This window comes from Dipodomys spectabilis, unplaced genomic scaffold (genome assembly GCF_019054845.1).
Source record: "Dipodomys spectabilis isolate Male_0828 unplaced genomic scaffold, ASM1905484v1 ptg000075l, whole genome shotgun sequence".
Taxonomy (NCBI): Eukaryota; Metazoa; Chordata; class Mammalia; order Rodentia; family Heteromyidae; genus Dipodomys; species Dipodomys spectabilis.
Genome location: NW_024870752.1, coordinates 12,048,589 through 12,071,575, shown reverse-complemented (window position 1 = coordinate 12,071,575; position 22,987 = coordinate 12,048,589). Strand labels below are relative to the sequence as shown.

At 41.3% G+C, this 22,987-nt stretch overlaps 1 protein-coding gene across 1 annotated transcript; it reads right to left on the bottom strand.

The window, feature by feature from the left end:
• Positions 1–2,778: 2,778 nt before the first annotated feature.
• On the bottom strand, positions 2,779–16,839 carry LOC122110159 (60S ribosomal protein L36a-like). The gene is made up of 3 exons (XM_042682658.1): positions 16,835–16,839; positions 4,864–4,869; positions 2,779–3,130 (listed from the first exon to the last, which is right to left on the bottom strand). The coding sequence occupies exon 3, from the start codon at positions 3,115–3,117 to the stop codon at positions 2,797–2,799; it is 321 nt and encodes a 106-aa protein (XP_042538592.1). The 5' UTR covers positions 3,118–3,130; positions 4,864–4,869; positions 16,835–16,839; the 3' UTR covers positions 2,779–2,796.
• Positions 16,840–22,987: the final 6,148 nt, after the last annotated feature.

Sequence of the window (22,987 nt, the reverse complement as noted above, 5' to 3'; positions counted from 1 at the left end):
AATGCAGAGCCAGGGCTACAGGCACAGGGCCATTGGCCAGGCAAGGGTCTGCACATTGCCAATTTCCATCACAAGCATGCCCTGAAAGCAAGCAGAAGAGAATGTGCTTTACCAGAGAAGAATCAGGGGGAAGAGGGCGGATCACAGGCTGAGATGTCAGCAATGACTTCATATCCAACATTGCACCAGTAAGGTGACCCAAGGCCCGTCTTGAGAGACCCATCTACAGCGCCAAAGCATTGTCAAGGGCAGGCAGCAAAACTAGAGATTCTGAATGCAGCACTTTGAAATTTCAAGAGAAGCCCTTCTAGTTGACCATGTGCGAATTCAGCCAATCTGTGTGCTCACCTGTGTGTGTGTGTGTGTGTGTGTGTGTGTGTGTGTGTGCGTGCGCACGCGCGCGTGCATACATGCAAGCTTAAGTACTAAACTCTACTACTTGAGTTTGAGAGAGAAAAAGGCTCTTTCATGGATTTGGGCTCCTTGCTGAAATTCTTTTTCCTGCTCAAGTCTTCCTGTAATGCCCTGCATGCCTGCACAGGAAATGCATGCACAAGCTGTCAAACACTCAGCACAAAGCCCAAGGGAGGAGATTCTGGAGGGGACCTGGACTACAAAACTGCCTTGTGAGAGGACATGGGACTCCTCTTTAAACTCTTCTCCCATAGTCTGGCCACTTTTATTTTTCCACAGCTTTTCTTTCCCTGTTAAATAAACTCACTCCATTTACCTTACCCATTTCCCCTGCTTTTAACTCTTTCATTGGCAGAGAAAAATGAACCGGCCCTTGAGACGGTAGCAAGTATGTGCTACCTTATTTTCCAGACTGAGATTTTAGAGTCAAGTACAAACCAAATGCAATTGCACAGAAACACAGAAATGATGCCATGTCAGCTCTTAATTCCTAGCAAGGAGGAGATAGCTTGTTTTGGTGCACCTACATTTCATCCTATCTAGAAAAACGATGCCTTTTAGTGAAAGCATCTTGAGATTACCTGGGGCTTAATACAGCTGAATACAGCCTAAACTTTCCTTATGACTCAGCTTCAATCACACAATGGACTTGAGAGATAGCCACAGATGGCCTTGTCACTCTAACAGTAATGCCATAACAGGACTCTTTCCCTTACTAGCAAAACTGTCTTTTTAGACACAAGAAAATAACTTCCTTCCCAGAAAATATAATGACTTTGGAATTGAATAAGGGCAAGAAAGACTGAAACAGGACTTGATTTTGGAAGGAAAAAGTTCTTTAAAACCTGGGCTTAAAAATACATATTACCCATTGGTAAAGAGAACAAGGTGTAATGAGAGAATGGAAAATGTGTTTCCAACTCAAATAAAAATAGCTACTCCCTCAACCCCTCAACTCCATGTGTGTAATTAGTCCCTTGGTTTCCTGAAATCTAATCCAAGGAAACAAAATCTCTGAAATGATTTTTTTAAAGCATGGCCCCTGGGGCAACTTCTAATTTTAGAATTGCTTTCTGTAGCCAAGGTGAATTTCAGATGAATGAACTCCATCCATCCACCCACCCATCCATCCATCCATCCATCCATCTACAATACATCTACCTATTCATCCTTATACCATTAACTCATTCAACGTTTACATAGCAACAGTCCTGTGCCAAGGACTCTGCTAGGCATAAGGCATAAAGCGGGACTGGTTTACATTCAGGGAGATTCAACTACTCCCTGTTTGGTTTGGTGGATGCCAATACATGCTTAAAAATCAATAGGGGATAAATCAGGGTTAAAATCCTTTTGTGAAGGCTAAAAGACATATTCAAGATTCTTTTGAAGATCAGCCCATCTTTAGTCAAAGTTTTAATATCAAATTTTCTTCCATGGCACTGGGCCCTAGGAAAAAGAAATTCTATTTCAATGATCAAGTTTCTGTATCTTCTAGACATGTTAGACACATACTGAATGAATGAGTGAGTGAATGCCTGAGCATACTGCTGAGTTTGGCAGACTATCCTACAGAAATACTCACTACGCGTAACTAAATTCAGAATTAACATCCGAGGGCTTGAGACAGAAATCGGTCCTTAGAAGGATGTTTAGAAGTCTTTCCACATTCCTGTCAAAGGAGCTAGGAATCTGTGGAAGACATTCATAAGTTCAGCTCACCTGGAGCTAGCACAGTTTCAGATGGCTCATTGGGAGACAGACATGATAAGGTTACTGTCTACTTTATTCTCTCTTCCCTGTGAATGGGCCCCAGATTTCAGGGGTTGAGATTTATGATTTGTTTCTGCTAGGATGATACTTTATCCTTGTTCTAGTTATTTCAGGGAATAGACAAAGCTTCATCTAGTCTGTGCTGGTATACTTTCTGAGCCTGAATAACTTATGAAAATACTTTCTCCCTTCCTTCTTTCCTTTTGTCTTCCATGCCAGTACTAGAGCTTGAACTCAGAGCCTCGATATTTTGTTCAGTTTACTACTCTGAGCAGGTGTTTTCCTACACATCTTCAGTTCCATTTTTTATTTTGCTGGAGATAGATTCGCGTGGATTTGTCTGCCCCAGCTAGCTTTCATTCTCTGTCCTCCAGATCTTAGCTTCATGAGTAGTGAGGGTTACAGGTATGAGCCACTGGCATCCAGCTGAGATTGATTTCTCACAGTGATGGAAGCTGGGAAGTTCAAAATTGAGAGATTTCATCAGGTGACAGCTCTTTTTGGGGGGGGGGTATTTTCTGAGATTTATTAGTTTTCCATCAGGTAATCTTATAGCTTCAAGATCGTCCCCTCAAAATTAAGACCCCACCACCCTCCTCCCCCCAAAGTTTAGAACTGGATCACTTGTCCCTTTCTCTTCTTATCTCCTCCCAGTTCAAAATGCTTGCATCTCTTAATGGCCAGCATCCTCTTGGATCTGCAGTTAGGCTCAACACATTCAAGCCTCAGCACAATCTTCTTGGTGGTTTTAGCCTTCTTTCGGAATATTGGCTTGGTCTGCCCACCATAGCTGCTTTGCTTCCGATCGTAGTACCTCTTCCCTTGGGCATACAGAGAATCTTTACCCTTCTTGTACTGGGTCACTTTGTGAAGCTGATGCTTGCCACATTTCTTACAGAAAGTCCTTCTGGTTTTGGGTACGTTGACCATCTTTGTAGTAGAGCTGTCGGGAGACCCGGAGACCATGACATGCCCCTCACGCAGCTCCAGGTGACAGCTTTTTTACTGCATTAACTCATGGTAGAAGGTAGAAGGATAAGAAGGAGCACACACACATGCACACAAAGATGGAGAAGGAGTGAGTAGGGAAGAGAACTAAACTCATTTCCTCAGGAACCTACCTTTGAGATAACCTATCTGGTGAAAATAGTCAGAAAAAGGACATTAACCTACTCATAAGACCAGAGTCTGAATGACCTAATTACATCTTAAAAGGTCTTACCTAATTCTCAGTGTTATCACATTAGAGATTAAGTTTCCAAACATGACTTTTTGTGATTTGCATGGAAACCATAACAACTTATTTGCTGCTTCCCCCAAAGGTAATTATTTTCTTTCTTATTGCGTATTTACATTTTAAGTCAAAATTACATATATTTATGGCTTAAAAATGAAAAGTATTCTATAAGGCTCACTTAGTATCTCAGTTTCTTCTCACCTCCTGGCAACGACCTTGAATTGTAACTATTGCTTTGTATTGTATGCTAATAACCTGTTCATTCTGTTTCTTCATAAATTTCAATTCTATATAGAAGAAAAGAACTTAGGTTTGGGGGCCTCTTTTCCTCTTCCCTTTCCCAGAAACACACACACACACACACACACACACACACACACACACACACACACACACACACACACACACACCATGCATGCAGATTCTTCCTACACAAGTATATTGGAATGTTTGTTGGGATTGGTGCACACTGATTCGCATTATTCTTAAGCTGGAAATTACTGTTCATAGCCAACCAGGTAGTGAATTATTATTACATTACTCTCAGTACGTTACATTATTACGTCTTTAGGGCTAGTAATTATTTCTTTTTAAAAATTTATTTATTTCTTATTGTAAAGGTGATGTGTAGAGGGGTTTCAGTTACATAAGTCAAGTAATGAGTACATTTCTTTTTGAACAGATTCACCTCTTCTCTTGTTTTCTTCCAAATTATTTCCTTTCAGTCAAAAACCTAAAGGGTGGTTGCTTAGTTTTCTATGTACCAATTACTAATTATTCTACATGCATTTTTGCCATACATGTAAATATCTCTGTAACACACATGCACACATGCACAATTAGAGTTGCTATTGATTCTTCTTTTTCTTTGAGCTTTTCCTCCAGACCCTTCTGCCTTTGGGCTCCAATCTAGAGTTAATGTTATTGTGATTTAGTGCTGAGGTGTTGTCCTGGGAACTCCCTTCCTCATCATTTTTGAGGATTCTCGTGGCTGATTTATGGGTTTGATTACTTGTTTCCTGGATCCAATGATTTTTTTTTAACAATTGATGTACTCCCTTGTTTTAGAGACTCTCCTCCAGTGGCCTCTTGAGCAATGGTGTGATGGAAAAAATTTTGGATCTGACTGACAATGTCTTGGTGAGGTTGGATATCAAATACCAGCTTGGCAATCATAGCCCACTGAGAATGTGGAAATGTATCATTGGGTGTCTCCCTATGTCAGATGCCTTATTGACCCACTCCAAGAAATAAACTTTTACTCCTTTGGGAAGAAGGCAGAGAATACAGTCATGGGTAGTACAGAGCAGATGAGGGAATTTAGGGTTTATATCTCTTAAACATACTTTCTAACCAATTGTTTTCAACCTTATTCACCTCCACTTCAAGAAGCATCTGGTAACACTGTTCTTACTTTTCAGATTTCTTCTTTACTTAACCTGCTACTAGCCAAGTCAATGGTCATTCCTCTGTCTGCTTTCCAACTCACAAAATTAACATGCTTCAGTTCCCAGTCATTATCTTTTTTCCAAATTTTTAAAACATATCTTTGAGTGGCTGTACAGAGGGATTTAATTAAGCATATCAAATTATGACTATAATGCATCTTGCTCACTGTGACCCCTTCCATTGCTCTCCCTCAGGTCTCCCAAATCCACACTTGCTCCTATTTATTGAGGGGTGATGCTTTTTTTTTAAACAAACAAACAAACAAATAGTGGTTTTAAAAAAGCTTTATAGTTCTTGTAACAGTTTAAAGGAGAAACAATCTACTTATTTTAGCCAAAAATCTAACTGAAGAGTTAATGTTCCAGTAAGGATAAGCTAAGAATTGGTTGTCAGTGGTCCAAAGAAGAAAAAAAAAAGAATTCTTCTCCAGTCCTACAGAGAAGTAACTTGAAGACTCTGCTTAGCTCCATAGTCAAATTGGCCTTCTTGGACTATAGTTAGTAATTTGTAGTTTTGTAATGCAAATTAAGTCTACTGATGGTCGTTACCCCTGGGAGCAGAGTTAGAGGTACAGACAAGGTAGTCACAATTCAGCTAAGCATTTGACAGACTGTATTTAAGGCTGGTCTAACTACTACAAACTTTAACTTTCTGAAAATTCACTCATACTGGGCTTTGTAAAATACATGTTTTTTTTTTTTTTTTGGAAAAGTTTTCAAGTCTCAGGGCATCCTGAAGAGATCATGTGGATTGCAGCCAGAGCCTGTAGGTCTAGAAATTGGTTAGAATGTATTTGCCAATTGAGAAATAGCTAATCTTGCTCCTGCTTCATGCAGCCTCTCGGTTCACACCACTCATCTTGTTAAATTCAGTCTTTCAACTCCAAAAAGTAAGAAGGCATCGCAGCATGAATAACTCCAAAGAACAAATGGTACTTCTGGGCAGATCCACTTACCACAAATGTATGCTGGGTAAGTAAAAAGCCTTGCTGATTCCTTCCATTCTACACCCTGTGCCCCTGCCAGTGATGAGGATAGGAGGGCTGATTGTGGTGAATTGGAAAAGTTATGTGTTACAGTGGGCAACTACCCAGCTCCAAAGTACAAGGCAGAGGAAAATCTACTCTAAATCATTAGCCCAGGCTGCCATCATGGTGGGCTGGTAGGTCAGAGAGAGATGTATTTCAGGCCAATCATTTCAATGGATTTTCTTTTCTTTTTTTTTTTTCCTTTATTAAAATTGCTGTTGTATAGGTGATGTACAGAAGGGATACAATTATATAAGTCAGGTAATGAGTACATTTCTTTTTGAAGTGTCACCCTTCCCTTTGCTCTCTCCCACTTTTTCCCTCCCGAACACCCCCCACAAGCTGTATAGTTCATTTTCAATATAGTGACTAATGAGTTCACCCTTTGTCCCACCATTTCTGTGCTCTCCTTATACCCTCCTCCACACAGATAAACCTACATACAAGACAAAAGGATTTTTTTTTGGTTGTTGTTATTTTTTTTCCTCCTTTGTGCTGTTTTTGTTTTCTATGGATTTTCTAAAATCACTTCTGGGAGAACGACTCCCCTGCAGAGACAGGAGGGGAAAAAAGCATCCTTTTTCTTCAGAAATGACTTTCAAGGGTGTGGACCAATGGAGATGAGTTATGTCTTGTACAGGGTTGAAGATTGAGCTGTCTGTACATGACTAAAGCACACACAAGTGAAGAACCTGAAGGTCCTCATCTCCACTTGCTTGTCTTTGGGCAACTGATTTCTAAACTCCATCCTCCTCTAAAATGCAGGGGATAATAAGAACTACCAGTTGCTGTGAGGAGTAGGTGAACAAAGGAGGCCGGGCACTTGAGCTGTAAGGTGTTAAGTGTACCCATGATGCACGTGGGCCCACAGTCAGCTTGGACTCATGCCCACAAAGCTCCCTGGGAAACTGTAGCTGGGAAGGTCGGGCCTCCTTTCTAGGGAAGGTATCATGGCTGCTCTCTGAGAAAGCAGAGAATGACTTAGTAAACCCAAGGGCAATGCAGAGTTGACATTAAATATTTACTAAGCATGTACAGATACCAGAAGGCAAATGGATTTATCGCCAGGAAGACTTCACTTAAGACAAGGCACTCAACATAGGACTGAGGCCCAAACACACCCTTTAATCACTGATGAGAAAGTACCTTAGGAAGCACAGTATTACCTTCCCTTCATGCCTGCCAGGGAGGAATCTTGTCCTACCACTTTCTCTCCCCTTGCTTTTCCACCCACACAGTTCACTGGCCAAGCTTTGCCTCTCTAAGATAAACAGTCTCCGTGACAGTGGATCTTGGTTTCAGCGTAGGCATGTTGCACAGAAGATACTCACACAGCCGGCATATTGTGTGGAAAGTCCCCAAGTTCACAGTTGGGGTGGAGTTTTGGCTTTTGTCTAGGCACTTTCAACTTATTTTTAACTGAGGAATATTCTCTCTCTCTCTCTCTCTCTCTCTCTGTATTGCGTAGTATTAGTAGATTAATATATTAATGCATATGGGTCAACATGTATTCACACAAAAAATAGATTATTATTTTTGCAGTTACCTTTCATTTTTTTTATTGTCTTAAGTAGTTATACTAAAGGGTTTCAATTCAACATGTCAGTTTGTGAGTACAATACCTCTTGATGTTTTTATTAATAGTAATTATCACAGAATATCATTTGGGATTTCATCAGACTCTAGGAAGAACATTCACTAACTCTGAAAATAATCAGATATATCTTCGCATAAATACCTTGAAAATTTCCACAGAAGCAAGGCATGTGGGACCCATATTTTCTGTGATGCTGCCTCTTCATCTGTGTGGCCAAAGATCTTTGTTTTGTATAGTCCTCATTTTTCAGAGCACTTTTAGGTTCACAGCAGATGGGACAGAGATAGCCCAGCTGCTTTCTGCCCCCTCCCACCCCCCACCACACACACACACACACACACACACACACACACACACACACACACACACACTTCCCCTACAGCCAACACCCCACCTCACCCCAGTGATACATTTGCCGCAGTTGATGAAGCCACACCCATCAGCGTCACCATGTCTACAGCATCCATTAGGGTTTCCTTGTGGACAAATGTAGAACGACATGTAATCATAGACTGATTTATAGTTCTTTGGGTCTGGCCAAATTCAAAGAACAGAACATGAATCAAGAGATTTTTCCTCTTCAGGTTCCATGGGCTCTATTCCCTCAGCGAAGAGACATAAAGCTGTCTCTCTGCTCAGAACATTTTCTAGTGATGTAACAAGATTCCAGCTTCTTCTGAAAGTTTCTCCCAGGTTCTCAACTGGACACTGGAACAAAGGAACGCATCGCTTCAGGAATCGAATCTGCTCTGCCATCTTTCCCTCTTACATAGTAAGTTGCTGCTGATGCTATACCTCAACTGTTTGTCCTCCGTTATGCAAGTGCCTACGCTTCTCAAGGTCAAACCTAGACACTGGAGATTTAAGTGGAACCTACCTCTGATCTGTGCCTGACTCAACTGTCATTTCTAGCTCTCTCCCATTGTTATATGGGAATTTAATTGTGAGATACAGAGAAGCCACATTTTGAGAGGTCCAATCAGGAGTCTTTATTAGAAAGCTAGTGGCTGCCTGAAGACACATGTCCCCAGAAAACTTGCAGCCTTGCAGCCTAACACTGTTAGAAAACTGAGCCATGAGGGTAGTAAAGCAAAGGAAGAGCAGAAAAACAATCCCAATAAACTGGATCAACTTCACTAGTGAGCCGAAGTGAGATGCACCGTGGCCTGAGGAGAGAAAGGAGACATGAGGCTTGGAACAAATGGCACCTGAGGGAGGCAGCTGGGGCCTAAATAGGGTCATGGTCAAGGGGCAGGGTCACAAGGAGCTGCAGAGTCTCGCGAGTTCATGGCACAGGATTGTGAGGTCCAGTAACCTATTGTCCAAGTCCCTGCCTCAAGAAATTCAGGCATACCCATCACCTGGGGGGAAGGGGCTTTACCTTCATCCACCAAGAAGACAAGATGGAGCCAGTTAAACCCAATTCATCCACCGCGTTGCCAAGATGGCGCTGGCTAGAGCCAGTCTCCTTATTTCACCATTTTCTGCCCCAAATTGGAGGGGTGGTGGTGACCCCAGCCCTGTTTGTTTCACCCCCTCCTTCTTCTTCAAAGTGTGTTCTTGTCTTTTGTAACTGTCTCATGAAGTCAGAACCCACATGCTCTTCTCCATACTCACCGTCCAGAGTCTCCTCCTCACAGCTGAAAGGTCTTCTCTTACCCTCATGGAAATGAACCATAGGTATCAGATGAGCCAAGATTCGAATTTCTCCTGTGTTAGCCATCCTTCCTTAGTATCCCAATGAATGGTGGCTGTAATGTATATTTTTGCTCTTTGAATATTAAGAAAGTTACAACTTTCTCTGTCTCTCTCACACACACAATTTATATCTGCCTGTATATATATATATATATATATATATATATATATATATATATATATATATATATATATATATGTAGTTTTTTATAGTTGTAGGACAGAAGTTTCATTATGATATTTCCATCCAGCCATACCATGTATTTAATCAGATTCACACCCATTTGTTGTATTTTTTTTTTGCATTGTCAGTCATTGTCTAGACTCTAATTCACATAAAGAATGGGTAGAGGGGCTGGGAAGGTGGCTCAGTGGTAGAGCACTTGCCTTGCATGGTCGAGGCCCTGGGTTTGATTCCTCAGCACCACATAAGAAAAAAGCAGGAAGTGGTGCTGTGGCTCAAGTGGTAGAGTGCTAGCCTTGAGCTGAAGAGCTGAGGGACAGCTCCCAGGCCCAGAGTTCAGGCCCCATGACCGGACCCAAAAAAAAGAAAAGAATGGGTAGAAATTGCACTATTTAGTTTGCAGACCAAAGCATCAAGTATGTAAGCATTTCTTTATTCTGTAAGTAGGGAAGAATCGTTCCAGATTGTCAAAGGGGTCCATTCGTCACCGTTGGTGAGCTAGTGCTTTCCCCTAAGCCACAGTCACAGTGCTGGGTGGGGAGGAATGGTTACAACTGCCAACACGAACACAGATTCTGTAAGCACAGTGTACATTATCTTCATACGTTTGGAATTTAGAAACTTCACTGTTCCACAGATGTGAAAAAAAAACCAGGCCTCTGTGTGTATTCAAGGCTGAGATAATATGAAGGAAGTGGACTCACTCTATTTCATGGGCCTCTCTCCAGCAACCCTGTCTTTACCAGATGTTCGTATTAAGTCAGCCACCTTCTACTGTTTATGTACAGCTAATAATGGGTATAGGCAGTTATAATATGCATTAATTTTCATTAAATGAGAACTCTCCCATTCCCTAAGTTCTTCCTCTTTTGTTTTTATTCTTCTTCCCCACACCCTCTTATTAACATTTTACTTAGGATTGCGCGTCATTTCTTTTTCCCTTTTTGTTTTGCAAATTAACTTGCAGATTCAATTCCTTAGGTAGAAAATATTAGCAATGCTTTATCCTAGGGAACAAAAAATAGTCTGAGATGTAGAACTCCAGGAGCATAAAAGTGAACATGCTAGGGCCTGTCTCAGCCACACAGCCTTCTGGATTCTGTAGAAGTTTCTGCCTCTCATCTGCCTTTGAACACATAGCTCTGGGAGACGTGGTAGCTGATTCTGTGACTCAAGTCGCAGAGCATGTGAGTCATGCTAAGCCTTGGGGAAGATTTACACTCACGGATCAGCATGCTTATTTCTTTCCCTGGTCCTCCTCTACCCTCAGAACTTTGAAGATCATGGACAACATTTAATGATCCTAAAGAATGAAAGCAAGGCGTGGCAAGATATATGCCACTTACAATGGTCACAAGAAGCTCTGAACAAATCATAGCCACAATATATTTCAAGACAGGAGGGGGAAAATACAGTGCTACTTTTGCAGGAAGAATGTTCAGCAATAGAACAAATTCTAACATGAATTATCTCCTTTAAATAACTACTACTGTCTCAAAAGGAAGTGGCACATTTGGTTGGGGGAGGGCATTTTTCTACTTTTAGGAGAATGGCTTCAAATTGATTTGCATTTCAGATACTTCTTGTTGTTAAATTCCTGAACAGCCATCCTGTTTTCAGACCCATCTTATTAAATGCCATTCTCAGAGTCTGCTCAGGATCCTCTGCGGCTGGAGCTTGTATCGAAATGTCAGAGGTTGGACAGGTAGAAAGGGCAATCTCCATCCCCATTCTGGATGAAAATGATCATCTTTGGGTTTTTCTATCATTGTTCCCTTTCAGAAACTTTGTAGCTTTTCCAATTGCTCAATGCAAAGCACAAGTGGCTTTTGTAAGCTTTTTAAACCCTGAGTTTTTATTTTCTAAAGATGTTAAAAGATAGTTAATCTGTATAGTTAGAAGCAAGTGTGTTCTTTCAATAAAAGACAATGTGAAAACCTTTCTAGATATTATTTTTGCCAGAATCTGCCAGGAAAGAAGGGAAGGGAGGGGGGAGGGAGGGGAGGAGAGAGGGAGGGAGGGGGGCAGGCACATGGAGTGTTTTTTAAAAGCCAAACCAATAAGGAAAATCTTAGGAGAGATAAACATTATGTCATGTTTCTGAAACTTCCTGATTATAACTTAAAGCAGACCATCTGTCCCGAGTGAAGAACTCATTGGATGAGACCCGGAGGCATGTAACTCTTTGTAGAATTTCTGAAAATTGAATTTGTTCCCCAGTAGTCCAACTTCGTAGCAAATCTGTTACCCAGATGTAAATTTAGAAGCATCAGAGTTCTTGGCACCCTGAAGGAAGAATTTCAATTTAGAAGAGACATTAGAGACTCTAACAAGAGAAGAATGGCTCAGAACCTAAATTACCCCAAACAAACTAGGATGAGACATAAGGAAAGGAAGAGGAAAATTCAACAACAGGGAAAGGTGAACTGGAGCTAGCTGCTCTTCCCATCAGGAGGAAGACACTGGGGTTGCAAAGGAAAACAAAATGCACCAGTGTGGAAGCACATTCCTCTTTCTCACCAGGCATTTTCCCAAGCATGGTTAGTACACGCAGAAACTCAACTTCAACATGACATTCATCAAAGCTGTGTGTGTACATTTGTGTGTGTATATGTATGTGATAATCTGTACATAAATCATCCATCCATCTACTAGGCAGATGGTACCAGGGCAGAAAAAGTTGTCAAACAGAATTGGGGTAATAAATTGTGAGGAAAGCCTTGAGTAAAAATAAGATAATGGCGCATGCACGTGCGTGCGTGCGCGAGAGAGTTGGAAAGAGGGTCCTGGAAGAATTCAACGTGCAAACAAAGCACAATGGTTTGGTTAAAACGGTGAGCTTCAGAAAGAAAAATACTGAACAGCAGACTCTGTGTAACTATAGGAGATGCAAAGAACAGGTCCAACCTCAATGTAAGAAAGTAGAATAGACCAGCAGGGGCTTGTGGGAGAGCTAGAGGAAGACTCAGCAGTAGGAAGAGAGGATCGCAGAGGACATCACACATCCTGGATTGGGAATCTGAATTGCTCTCATAACCCAATGCTGCCTTCAGGGCCCACATGACTGCGTGCCCTTCCACCCACTCCCCTTCCCCGTCCCCCTCCCTACCCCCCTACCCCCAGGCTCAGGCTCATTCTCGGAAGTCCTGGCCTTGGAGCAATTCTCAATCCCCCACTACCTCCCGTCCAGTCCCAAAGTATGCATTGCCCCGGGTGTAACCTTCTGCTGTCACTGCTGTTAGTCATTCATTTCACAATCAGTAACTTCCTTCTTTGACTATACTTAAACGCCAGACAGCCCTTCCCCCATTTTATCCTTGATTCAGTTCTGTGTGACTTGGCACACAGCTTCAGCCATGATTGAAGGCCGATCTGACCTGTCCAGGTCTCTTTCCCCTTTCTTCCCTTCCAGCCACTTCATCTTCCCTAACGAACCCTACCTGCCATGCTGCTGTTACTCTTTGCTGTCATGGGGCTGAACATCAGTACCAAGTGGGCTGAATGTCTTCCCTTCCAAAAATCTGCCCCGTAGAATTTCCAGCTATGGATGTCCCCAGAGTTTCAGACCATGTGCTTCTAAGCTAGATCATGCCACACAAGAAGATTCTTTACACTCTGCGTGCAACGGCTCCCCAAATGCTCTGGCTTGGCAATGAAAAGGACGGACTAAAATGAATCTGACACATTCACAATATGCCTAATAGCCATTGTGCATGTGGCAATGATCCCTAAATAGGTCTTATAAATCACTCTATTGTTGTACACTGCCAAACCAGTGCTGTAATTTTCCATTTCGTTAGATTTATCATAGTCACCTTAGTAAAGGATAATGAGTGTTGTCGCCCATCCCTGGAATTTTAAAATTGGTACCATGTTTCCACGTAGACTTTTTTTTATGTAGTATTTAAGGGAGATTTTAGACATTCTGACATTTTTCTCCTGCAGGCTTAGGTAGTGTCTCTAAAATCTAGCTCTGCATATTTGTAATAGTCTCTAACTGACAAAAATCAACACTAATACCTGCATATAATGTCTTCTCTATTGTACAATTGGGTCTCCCCAGCTCTCCCTCAAATGTGTCTCATGACTCATTTATTCCAACGAGGATCTACTCCATGCTAACAAATTGTATTGTACAATTTGCCATTCTCTATTTAAATTTTTTAAATTTTATTTTGATTTTTTTTGGTGGTATTGGGCATTGATCCCAGGTTTCTACTTGAACCCTACTTGTAGCTTAGTATATGACTTTGTGTGTGTGGTGGTACCGGGATTTGAACTCAAGACCTCACACTTGCTAGGCCGGTACTCTGCCACTTGAAACATATCCCTAGCCTGTCATTCTCATTGTGTGTGTGTGTGTGTGTGTGTGTGTGTGTGTGTGTATGCATGTGCTAGGGATTGAACCCAACACCCTACTGAATTGCACCCCTAAATTCTCTCTTAATCTTACTCCACATTTTTATTTTCATGTTATCAACTAGTAGAAGAGACTAACACGGGTCATATGGGCAACCCTGCCTTCTGGAATCTTCTGTTTAGTTACTCATTAAGACAATGACCTTGGTTTTTCAACCCCTGTATTTACTTCAAACTAATAGGTAAAATTCAGTCCACATTTTTGGGAAAGCTACTTCACTGCTGATTTTGTACATATCCTAGCAAATTCCATCAATAGCCATACAGTCTGATCGCTAGATAGAGCTAGCAATTATCTATGCTACATAGCTATGGCAAAATCCCACACCTAAACTCATGTTTACTAAAAGGAACTATTATCAGCAGATCTACACCCCACACTGAGGTCTCATTTGTCTCCTATTTCTTCTGCCATCTCTATTTTCTTGGATCTTTCCAACTGGGCTAGACCAAAAGACTTTTGCTCTGTTTCCTGTGCTAGCCAGGAGATGGCAGGAATAACGAATGACTTCCAGCCCCCAAAGCACAGATAGTCACCAGAATAAGCTAGTTAGTACCAGTGAATATTTGGTTGGATGGGAGATTAAAGGGTGTTATAAACTGAATATTTGTCCTCCTACAATGCATGCATTGAAACCTGATTCTCATTATAATAGTGTTTAAAGGTGAGGTCCTTGGGAACAGATTAGGTTATGAGAACCAAAATTAATTCCTTTATAAAAGACCCCAGAAATCTTCCTTGCCCCTCCCACCATGGAAGACGAGGAGAGATGACTGGCTGTGAAGCAGGAAGTGAGCCCTCACTCAATACTAAACCTTCCAGTGTTCTGATCCTTAACTTTGCAACCTCCCCCGCCCCGCCCCATTGCCAAATTATGAGAAATGAATTTATCTATTAAGGGAATAAATTATATTTATTAACTACCTACCAATGGTATTTTTGTTATAAGAGCCTTTAGAGATTAAGACAGGGGAAATTAACAGAGAAATGGATGATTCTGGGAAATGGAGAGAGGGAAGATTCTTACATCAGGACACTGAGATTCACAGAGCTCTCCTATTTTCTGGCTGTGTGCTATTGGGACCTAATTTGACATCACTGAACTATGTTAGATTTAAGTGAGCTGTGATGCAGAATTGCCTCTTGCTCTTTTCTGCCCTATGAATTCAAGGATTTGATGTCTCTCTCTCTCTCTCTCTCCACTCCACCCCCTCCTTCTCCCTTGCCTTCTCCCTCTCCCTCTAAACTCATTGGAGACACTGTCTGATTTTCCACAGGCCTAGGGTAGTGTAGAGTAATGGGTAGTTTAAAACATCTACTGACATCCTTGGCACAGAGAATTAGTCCAGGAGTCAGGGAAACATCACATAACCAAACACAATCACACAGAGAAAGAGCAACCGTGGCTTCAGTCCCTGATGGTGCTCTGGTCCTCTGAAGCATTTGCTTTCTCTTTTGCAACAACCAACACTGGACTTCTCAGCTCAGCGAGCAGCTCTCCCACAAGGCAGCCACTGTCCTTTGGGACCTTCATAATGCAATATTTCATTTTAATAATCAAAGCATTCTGCATTTTACAAAAGGGAAAATGGAAAAAGAAATCCTCCCACTTGCAATTTTACCCCGATAGGAATTACCATTGAAATTCCCAATGGTATGGGTGTGTCCCTGGAGTTCAGCAAGCACTTGAATCATGAGATGTTTCCTCATCTCTAACCAGCATGACAAGTGCATGTAGGGTGGGTGGGCAGGTAGAAAGCATCAAGAGAAGGATGCTGAAGGTGAGTGGTCCTCACTCCAACTACAGGTGAACAAGAATGCATCCATCTTCATCTTCACCACTCATCAAGACAGCACCAACTAGTTGGTCACGCGTACCTCGGAGGCAGCCCCATTTGCCCGGTAGGCTAATAGGATGATGACATAGAGAGGGACAGAGTAGAAGAAATGGGAGGAAATAGCCTGAGCTCTTTGTCTCTCTTACCATAAATGCAGATGAACACAATGGGGAACCACTATGAACTGAGAGCATGTCTTATTTCATTTTGCAATGAGATCATTATGAGTAGATTCTCATCAGGTTTTGAGACAGTTACTATTCAGGTCCCCTTTAGAGCTTCTGGTCACCCAGATTGCAGATTTCTTAAAGTCTAGGTGAACAAGATTATTTGATTTCTGGACCTTTACCACCAGAACACAGTACGGGGCTTATAAAAGGTATCTGGCTTTTTTTTCCTTTCTGGATTGAATAGAAATGGTTTGTAATGTATGATAAAGGAGCTATATCTTTCATTACTTGAATATTTGCTATATGCCAATGTACACTCATTTCTTTACATACATTACTTTTGCTGACTCTCTGTAGCTGCAAATATGGGGTGGTTAGTATCCTCATTTAAGCATGAGAAAAATGCATAACATAGTTTTTCCACAGGTGGACTCAAGATTTAAATACAGATTCATCTAGCCCCTTAGTCCAATACTAATCATAAGGAAAAGGAAAAAGAAGGAGGAAGAGAGAAAGAAAAAAATAAAGGAAAATTATAAATGTTGCCTTTAGGAGATTCATAATCTCACTGGGGAAATAACACTCACCTTTATGAAATAAAAAATCGTGTAACAAAGAACACAATAACTTGCCTAAAATGGACACTGAGATTTAGTTAACAAAAGAAGGATCAAAGGGGGATAGATTAATGCTTGCTACGGTCAGCAAGGGAGTGAGAGTTGGGTTTTCTGATTTGCTTCTGATGACTAGAAGTATAACAAGGGATGGTGGAAGGTGGAGGTTGCGGGTACTGCAGGGGCTGATAGGTGGTGGGTAACAGGCCTGGCTTTGCCACAGGTTGGCTGAGGAGTAGCGGGAATTCCAGTATGTAAGAGGAGGGCTGCGTGGAATGAGTGATGGGTTTTACAGATGACAGATCTTAAAGGAAAGAAGTGGATGGGAAGAGTGTGAACAGGAGCATTAGCTTGCATCCTGGCAAACGTGGAGCTCCAAGGAGACCCTTCAAATGGGGATGAGAAGGGCACACTCCAGGCAGGGGGAGAAGGCCTGCCAACCATTCTGTCCTGGGGGTATTGAGGAAAGGCAGACCGTCTCCCCCCATTTCACCATCCCCAGAGGGTTGGCGGGCTCCATGGAGGAGGCACAGACATTTGCCAAGGCTGAGACCTGAGTTAGATATGGGTAAATATTTGCTTTGCCTCAGCTGGAGAAGATGGATTTTTAATAAAGAGGCAGCATGACTCATGTCACAGAGTGTACCAACAATTCAGGAAAGAGCACTCTGGAAATTACCAGAATGGTAGGCAATGTCTCTGGATCAACTCTCAGAAAGGACCCCTTTAAAACTCAACAAAGGTACACACGTGGAGAGACACATGCCCTGTGTGTGTGTGTGTGTGTGTGTGTGTGTGTGTGTGTGTGTGTGTGTGTGTGTGTGTGTGTGTGTGTGTATGTGTATACTGAGAGAGAGGAGACAGAGGATGAGAACATATGTTGAGATTATATGTCTTAAGTGCACATACATACAAACCCATTTTTGTATACACGTGTTGCATATGATATGTGCAGATTCAAAAGATACACACATATCAGTATCCTTGCAGACTTAGCTTTCCTGAGAACAGTGTTTGCAGAACGTGTAGTTGTAATCAGAGGAGGCCTTGTGACAGTCACACTGAAATCTCTAGTGGTATCTCCAGAAGGCAGAATTGTAAGGTGTCCCCTTCCCCGATTCTGTTCCTGGGTGTCACACACTGTGCGATCTCTCCTCTTAAGTCATATTTGCACTTGCCTCTAACCCATGGACCGTGGTAAAAATGACAGGAAGCCATTCCAGTCATTACGGTCTATGGCTATCTACATACCATTGGCCAGCGGCAGGGATGCTTCTCGACTGTGTTTGAAAGAATTCAGCTGCCACATCATGGTCATGGGAGGATGTAACAAGGTGGGTGGTGTCCATTTTTGAGTGGGCCTCTAGTTCCCAGGAGTGGTCTCCAGCTGACCACAAGAAAGCATGCACCTCAGTCCTACGCCCATGAAGCCAGGGCTGCTGCGTTAGCCTACATGAACTCAAAAGTGAGTTCTTTCCTATTTGAGCCTCCAGGTAGGAGCTCAGAGCAGCTGACCCCTTGATTTCAGCCTTGTAAGACCACAAATCACAGAGCCAGCTCAGCTGTGCTGAGACCTCTAACTCACAGGTATTCTGAGACAATAGACATGGATTGTTCGAAGTCTCTAAGTTGGTGACAGTTCGCTCTGTAGCACCCAATGATTAATAGAACTTTTATCTACCAGTCTCCCATAGGAAGCCCAATAAGATTATGGTGACATGTGATGATCAAGAAACTCTTCCAATTCAGCCAGAACAGAGAGAGCAGGGTAGAGTGTTAATCCCAAGGGTATGGAATCCATGAATCGCCTTATAGGCAGTATCACTGTGGCCAAGCTGTTTTTATTCCCTGGAGCCCAGTTCTTGTGTTTTCACTTGATATAATTAGGTGAGATAGTATCTAAGTTTCTTTCTCACTTTAATAATGCATTTCTGATTTACAAAGTTAATGAGTAAATTTAATATTCATTCAGCATTTATTGATGCTAAAAAGTACTACACCTCATCTCATTTAAACCCACCAAAATTATGCTCAGGTGTTTACTTAGATGTGACAATTAATTTTCACAGGTCACCTGGATCAAAAGTGGACGATTATGGAATCAGATTTAAGATCTTTTTTACTGAACGACATAGGACTAAAGCCCATGAAAAAGTCTATTCAACTATGTAACTACAAGCAATCAGGGAGGCACCAGCCTGGAAACCTTAGGGAGGGGTTTAGAGATGAAATAATCAAGCACAGGACCAGGTAAGAGGTAATTCAATCTGACAGCTAAGACTGAATAGATTTCCAGGGATGGCTTTGAAAAAAGTTCTATCATCAGCAAAGTTCACCAAAGGTCCTTTCAGACTAGAGAAGGAAGGTACAAGGAATTTAGGAAAAATCATTCTACCATGTCCTAAATACAGACTTCTCTCATCAGTGTTCTATCTGAACACATCTTCAAACCAAGTCATTGTCCCTGGACCCAAAGGCATCTTAATTTGGCGTGCTCTGTCTAGGGTAAATGATTTACTATTCACGCACAGGGCTTTAAATCCAAGCCGGCTCCTTTGTTTATCTCTTGCATCCCATTTGTACACCTAGATCTATAAATTTCATCTGAAATGTCTTGCATCAATGTTCACGTATCAACTAACTTCCAATTCTCGACTTTCTCCATTGGGCTATTTCAATCACACCTTCACTCTGTATGCAAATCTCCTGTCTACAATGGTGCCAAAGTAAACTTCCAAAAATACATAGCCCTGCCATTTTCAAAGCCCTCCAAAGACTCCCCAGAACTCACTGGATACATTTCAAATCCCTTCGTCTGTCCTGTCTGCTTCTTTCTATTGTTTCTTTCTTCAGCTTCATCTCCCACTAAACTTCCTTTGGCCCACAGAATTCTGTTCTTACTTATTTATATGCCTCTGTTTATCCACCTTTGCCTGAGTTGATCTTGTAATGTCCTTTTGTCTGTCCATATTGTTTCATGGTCCAACTCTGTCTCTTCCTCTAGGAAGCCTTTTATGACCCCATCTAAAACAGCCTCATTGTACATCTCTGAGGGAATATTTGCAAACTTCCCTAAGGGCTGATTGACAATCACAGTACTTGTGAACTGTGTCCTTGTGTACTTGACCTTCCTTTAGGTATATACAACAGGTTGGTAATGAGTACTACCTAAGTGAATGTGATCTGTCTCCCAATAGGAATACAGTCTGATAGCATATGTCTTTCCCCTTTCTACATATTAAGTTATAAAATCTTTGGTTATAAAATATATGCCTTATTCACCTTTGAACTATGTATGTATGTATGTATGTATTATGCATGCACATACTTATTTACTTTGGTGCCCATACAGGGGCTTGAAGTCAGGGTTATGTATTCTTACTTAGCCTTTCTGCTTAAGGCTGGCACTCTACCACTTGAGCAACACTTCCAGGCTTACATTTCTGGCTTTTTGCTGGTTAGTTGGAGATAAGAATCTCATGAGTTTGTCTGCCAGACTGTGATCCTCAGCTCTTCTAAGTAGTTAGGATTACAGGCGTGAGCCTTTGAATGCTTCATGTCCAACTCAGTACTGCCAAGTTAATCTTTGATGAATATCTAACCGAATGAAGAGTCAGATAAAGCCTTTGGGATCTGTGTGGAAGAAGACAAGAACAAAGACTATACATTGGGATTTAGAATTCAGACGGGACAGGATTAAGCTGGGATCTTCTGGCTGTACACATTTGAGAGATTAGTGATAGCTAATTGACTGGAATGCCATTATTCTGATGATGTTGGTGCAGCAAATACAGTCATTTTCCCCAGCTGTTTTCAATATACACACAAGTTATTTTTGCTTTTGGTGAAAATCTGAATCCAGTTACATGGAATGGATTTTACTTTTGGAAATTTAGTAGAAACTTGGCTATTTCAGCATAGTCTAAAACATATCTATGGAAAATAAATCCATATCTTAGTAGCTTTCTGGGGGAAATGTAGGTGAGAATACAGTGATAGCTAAAATAATGAAGTCCAGGATTGTAGAAAATATTTCATTTACACATTAAGAAATTAGTCCTCCAATCTAGCGCCCATGGCTGTGTGAATGGTTGCAGGTGCAGGTGTATCTGAGAATCTCCAGGGAATTCCAGTTCAGCCACACAACATCTATATGTGGGGAAACTGATTAGTGTTTTTAAGCTCTTTCTACATATTCTTGGAAACTTTTGTAGTACAGATGGGGGGGGGGTGTTCAAGACCCTAAAACTTGTCTACTCTAGAAATTGTAGTGGCATGTACTCTGGTCTAAAATGAGATTACTTTCTTGAAAGAGTAGCTTCAAAATTGCATAGATATACTGATCCTTCACTCCAAGGTCTCTTTAGCAGAGTAATTATTAGGACGAGAAATGGAAGTCACTAAACACCTCCAGGCTGTGGCAGCGGAATATAGAGATATTAAAGCAAACCCTACAATATCAGTAAACCATCTTCCTTTATTTTATTCTCACGTGTCTCCATGATTTCTACTTTTCTAGGGTAGAGATTTGGGATGTTCAGAAATAGCCTGAGTTCCAGTCTCACCAGGTCAATGTGTATGTGAGATGAACACATTAAAGTCTGTTAGTTTCTGCAGGTGAAAGTTTTCAGGTCGGGAACATCTCTATAAAAAGAAATCTCCATGAAGGAAAATATCACTTTGTCTACCAGACAGGCCCAGATTGCCACTCCCATGCAGAAGTCCCTGACCTCCACATCTGTATACCTCTGTGTGAGAGCTCACAATGCTCATCTAACTAGTGCTGACACATCATATTGACTTAGCCATTTGGGCCAACACACTTGGGCTATTTGAGAATAATAAACAGTAATTTTTGTTTTGAAATACACGCTAAGTGAATTTACAGCTATGGCTGTCAGGAGCACCGTATGTTGAGAAAAAGCATTGTTCAAACTTCTGGTACTTCATGATACTTCAAATAGAACAAATTAAGCATGGTAGATACTATTACATGAGGTGAAGGTGATGGTTTGGAGGCATTTGAGCTGAGGTTATACTAAAGGCAGGGAGAATCTAGGGTTCACATAAGAACAATATTCCACATAAGCAACACAATTTCCCAATGAAGCAATGATGCCTGTATGTTCCATGGCTATCATGACGAATGCTGGCTGTTATCTACAAACATTCCACACTGGAAAGTTCTACTCAACTAAACACATATCAAAAAGAGCTAGGCCAGGTGCTGGTAGCTCACCCCTCTAATCCTAGCTACTCAGGAGGCTGAGATCTGAGAATTGCAGTTCAAAGCCAGCCTGGGAAAGAAAGTCCTTGAGACTCTTATCTCCAATTAACCACCAGAAAACCGGAAGTGGTGCTGTGGCTCAAAATGATGGAGCACTAGCCTTGAACAAAAGAGCTCAGGGACAGCAACCAGCCCCACCACTAACCAGCCAACCGACCAACAAAAGGAGCTGGGTTCATACATTCTTGGACATTGTCTAGTCAGTCATGTTCTTGATACATTGGGAAATGTTTAGGATTGGAAGATGGAAAGGATGAGATTTTTTAATTAGGTTTAGGCATCCATTAGTAGGGGAATTTGGATACTTCATTTAAATTCTCTGCATCTCATATATTCTTATCTATGAACTTGTAGCCCCTCTCAGTTTTAGTTTGGTTACTAGTTTATTCCCTTTTTCACTGTCCTCTGTTTTCATTATTGCATACGTTAATAATGACAGAACTCTCTTGCTCTGAACCCTAGAATAGTTGCATAGAAAGGATAATCCTTTTCCCAGTTTAAGGTTAGTTCTGAAGGGTAAGAAGCTTCATTTTATTTTGATTCTGAATGTCCGGGGCAGTGCTATTCAGTTTTAGAAGTCTGAAAAAGTGAGTACCTGGAATGACATTTTTTAGATAGAATTGTAGTGAGAGTCTTTGCCCAGAGGAAGACTATTTCCTAGCCCCTCTTGTGTCTTCTGGGACCACATGAGCAACTTTCTGCAACTGAATATTAACTTTGGAGTTTGGGTCCCCACACAAGACAAGTCATTGTACCTCCTCTGCCCTCTCGGAGAGACAGATGCTGGAGATGCCCGAGTTCCTGGGTCCCTGAAAACCCATTCTCTACTGGCATCAAACATCCAAGAGAGAAAACCAAAATTATATTACAACAAATCACTAAACTTTGGGGGTGGTTTGGAATGATGGTTGTTTTACTTTGGTAAGGACAAGAGAATAAATATTACTTGAAAGCCAAAACATGTTTGGATGTGCAAGAGATGGAGGGGGATAGTTCTAGAGACGGTACCAATCTAATTAAATAGTCAAAGTCCTTGCTTCATATCAAAATCTTAGAGAAGCAAACTGGCATTTGCTAATATATATATATATATATAGAGAGAGAGATACACATATATATACATGTATATATATCTACATGTCTGTAGATATTAGTATTGTATATATGTATATGCATATCTATCTACTTATCTGTGTATATGTATGCATGTAAATGTATGTGTATATACATATATGTACATTAAATATCCCTATCTACATGTATGTATGTGTGCATATAT

Bases quoted from the DNA above. Each gene is read 5' to 3' on its own strand.
- LOC122110159 (XM_042682658.1), bottom strand. From the start codon at position 3,117: ATGGTCAACGTACCCAAAACCAGAAGGACTTTCTGTAAGAAATGTGGC.